The sequence below is a fragment of the Spermophilus citellus genome (genome assembly GCF_964194105.1).
Source record: "Spermophilus citellus genome assembly, chromosome: 4".
NCBI classification, from domain to species: Eukaryota; Metazoa; Chordata; class Mammalia; order Rodentia; family Sciuridae; genus Spermophilus; species Spermophilus citellus.
In genome coordinates this window covers 194,720,178-194,723,490 of record NC_138185.1, presented here as the reverse complement: position 1 = coordinate 194,723,490, position 3,313 = coordinate 194,720,178, and the positions used below count along the sequence as shown (strand labels likewise).

General features: G+C 41.1%; 1 protein-coding gene across 1 annotated transcript; it reads right to left on the bottom strand.

Moving 5' to 3' along the window:
* Positions 1-1,568: 1,568 nt before the first annotated feature.
* On the bottom strand, positions 1,569-2,567 carry LOC308647130 (olfactory receptor 10G2; the record flags this gene model as incomplete). The annotated part of the gene is made up of 1 exon (XM_081291027.1): positions 1,569-2,567. The coding sequence occupies one exon, from the start codon at positions 2,565-2,567 to the stop codon at positions 1,569-1,571; it is 999 nt and encodes a 332-aa protein (XP_081147153.1).
* Positions 2,568-3,313: the final 746 nt, after the last annotated feature.

Genomic DNA, 3,313 nt, shown 5'->3' with positions numbered 1-3,313 from the left:
TTTTATAGCATAATGTGATTCTTATATTGATATATTTTTGAATTTTGTTAATTTCAAGTCTTTCCATATAATTTTAATCTTCCTTTCTTCCTTCCTTCCTTCCTTCCTTCCTTCCTTCCTTCCTTCCTTTCTTTGGTGGTATTGGGGGTGGTACCCAAGGCCTTGCATCTGCTAACCACATGTCTACCATTAAGCTATATCCCAAGCCTCTTTGTTTTCATTTCATGATTAAAATGGGCCAACATGACACCACATGTCCAAAGAAGTGAAAAATACATCAGCAAATTAAAAAAAATGCTTTTACCATGTTTTTATTATTCACCGGGGAACTGTCCATATTTGCTCTTAGACTGACATGTTCTTGAATCTTCCAGTTTCTTTTGAATGTTATGGTGTGACCAGGACAGGTAACAGGGATAACTGAAAAAAGTCTTTATTTTGTTTTTAATGCATTTTAGGGAACATTCCCAGTGCTGTTTCAATTCAGCAATAAACCCTGATTTCTATATCTCTTCCTAGTTTTTAGAGAGGTGGGGCAGACACAAACATGATGAATGCTATATGACCTGTAAGAATCTACTGGGGTGGAAAGAGAGAAGAATTCTTAATTGTGATTCATGAGAGGCTGTGACAAGGATTATAATAAAGAGCTATGGCAACACAAAGAAAGAGGAGCTAAGTCTTGTCTGGTAAGATTAATGGGAAAGTGTTTGATATGGACCCAAAGGAATTAAAAACCTTCACTTGGTCAATAGGGAGAGGAAAAAAGTATATTCAATGTAGAGGAAGCAAAAGAGCATCAAGCAGGCTCAGGGAGCTCAAGGAGTGGCGATAAATCAGTGAAGGTGGCTGGAGATGTCTTAGAAGAAAAGCCATGTAGGATCCAGGTTGTAGTGGATGTTGAATTCCAGGTTAAGGAGTCTGACTTTAATCTTCATTCACTGGAGAGTTCGTGTTTCAGAGATTCTGTGTTTCAGAAGGGTAGTATTGATTTTGGTGTAGATGAAGGGGAAAAAGACAAAAGACTAGTTAGGAATTAAGAGAGACATTTTAAAGGTAGAAGAGACAGAATTTGATGTTAGCTCATAGGGAGGGGAGGGACAGGAAGAAAACATAAATGATCCAGAATTTTCAAGTTCAAGTGCTTCGGAATATTCAAACCATGGGCAAGCAAAGAAACATGGGTCTAGGCTTAAGGACAAAAAGAATAAAAAAAGAGAATTGAGTGGCATTACACTATGTTTTTTTCCTTCAAATATTCTGGTATAATATGCCTCCAAAGACATTGATACATTCTATTGTTTGGCCTTTAATAGGCGTTTTCTCATTTTACAAGGTAGTCAGAGATGGTAGAAGTAATGTATGAGTTTATTTCTAAGTAAATAATATAAAACAATTTGAGACAATTTCATGTGATAAAAGGATTACAGATCCAAAGTGTTCCTAAGTTTCTTTCAATCAGAAGTAAATTCAATTTAAGTCATGAACTGTTTATTAAACATTTGTCACATGCAGCAGCAGCTGAAAACAGTGTAGTGATGGTGACATGGTGGTTCCTGAGCTTGTAGCTACTTATTTTCATTCACGGTCCCTCGACCTGTTGTTATCCTCTTCAGAGCAGACTTCACTTCCTGGTTCCTCAGGGTATAGATGAGGGGGTTCAGTAATGGAGTGACCACGGTGTAAAACACAGCCACTGCTCCATCTAGGGGACTCTTGGAGCCAGCCCGAAGGTAGATGAAAATACAGGGGACATAGTAGACTGTGACCACAGTTAGGTGGGAGCCACAGGTGGAGAAGGCCCGGCGTCTCCCATCAGCAGTGCGAATCTTGAGGATGGCATGGACTATGTTGGCATAGGAGAGCAGGATCAGCATGAAGCAACTGGCGGCCACTACCCCAATGTCCACAAAGGTCACAAGTTCATTGACAGTGGTGTCAGCACAGGCCAGTCTCAACACTGCTGGGATGTCACAGATAAAATAATCTATCTGGTTGGGCCCACAGTAGGGCAGGCGGAAGGTCAAGGTGACCTGTATAGAGCCATGGATGGAGCCAGCCACCCAAGCTCCAGACACAAGGATGGTGCATAACCTGCCATTCATGAGCAGTGGGTAGCGCAGGGGCTGGCATATTGCCAGGTATCTGTCATAGGCCATCAAGGTGTAGAGGAAGCACTGAGTGCTGCCCAGGAAGTGAAAGAAATAAAGCTGAGCCACACAGCCACCAAATGGGATAGACTTGCTAGCAGGAGTAAAATCCAAAATAAGTCTTGGAACTATGACGGAAGAGAGCCACATGTCCAGGAATGAGAGCACTCCCAGAAGAATGTACATGGGACGTGCATGGAGCTTCGGGTCAGCCCACACCGTGAGCAGAATGAGCAGGTTCCCCAGCTGGGTCAGGATGTAAATGATGAAGAAGACCAGGAAGAGGAGGATTCTTAGATTTGGGGGATGAGGCAAGCCTAGGATAATGAAATCTGTCACTGTGGTGTCCAGCGATGTGTTTTTGTTTCTTCTCATGTTTTTCTTCAGTCTGCTAAGATGAATGGTGAAATCAGACATGGGAAATGTCACAGAAGATACCTTTATCAGATAAATAACACCTAGAAATGAGAAGAGGAATAGACTTATGTAAACACATTTTTAAGAAGAAAAGTTGTTGTCACCATTAGGTTTTTAGGCTTATGTTATAGGAGAAAACTTCCAGAGACTGGTTAATTTCCTAGACATATGGAAGCTCATGTCCATCGAGAGACCCTGAGAAGCAAGATTTGGCAGACCAAGGAAGAGAGGAACATGTAAATAATAAGAGATGACAAAAAATTTCAATCAAAAGGGATTTCAATGAAGGGAAGCTAAAGTAGATGCAGAGGGGTATGAGACACACACCCTGCATCTACTTTCTTCCTCCATTGCCATTATTGGGATGTTTCCATATTCCTCAGTTAAAGTCACATTTCATCACCAGAACATGCACAGATATTCATTATGTGGTCCTTGTTTTCTACCCTATTACACCCCTTGCAATTCCTTCTTAGTATTAGGGATGCATGGGACTCCCAGGGCTGTCAGAGAAGTATGTTCTAACTTGGAACCTGTGCCTGCTTACCTTTTCTGCTCCCTTCAACTAGGTAGTCCTTACTCTTCCTTCAGGATTCAGTTTTGGGATCCTCACCTTAAAGAAACCTTTCCTGATTGCCGAGGACCATGCTTGTATAGAACATGCTTTGTATTATATTGCCATTGTCCAATTTCTTATTCATCTCCTTTAATCACCTCATCTATCACAGTAAATGTGATAAATAAGT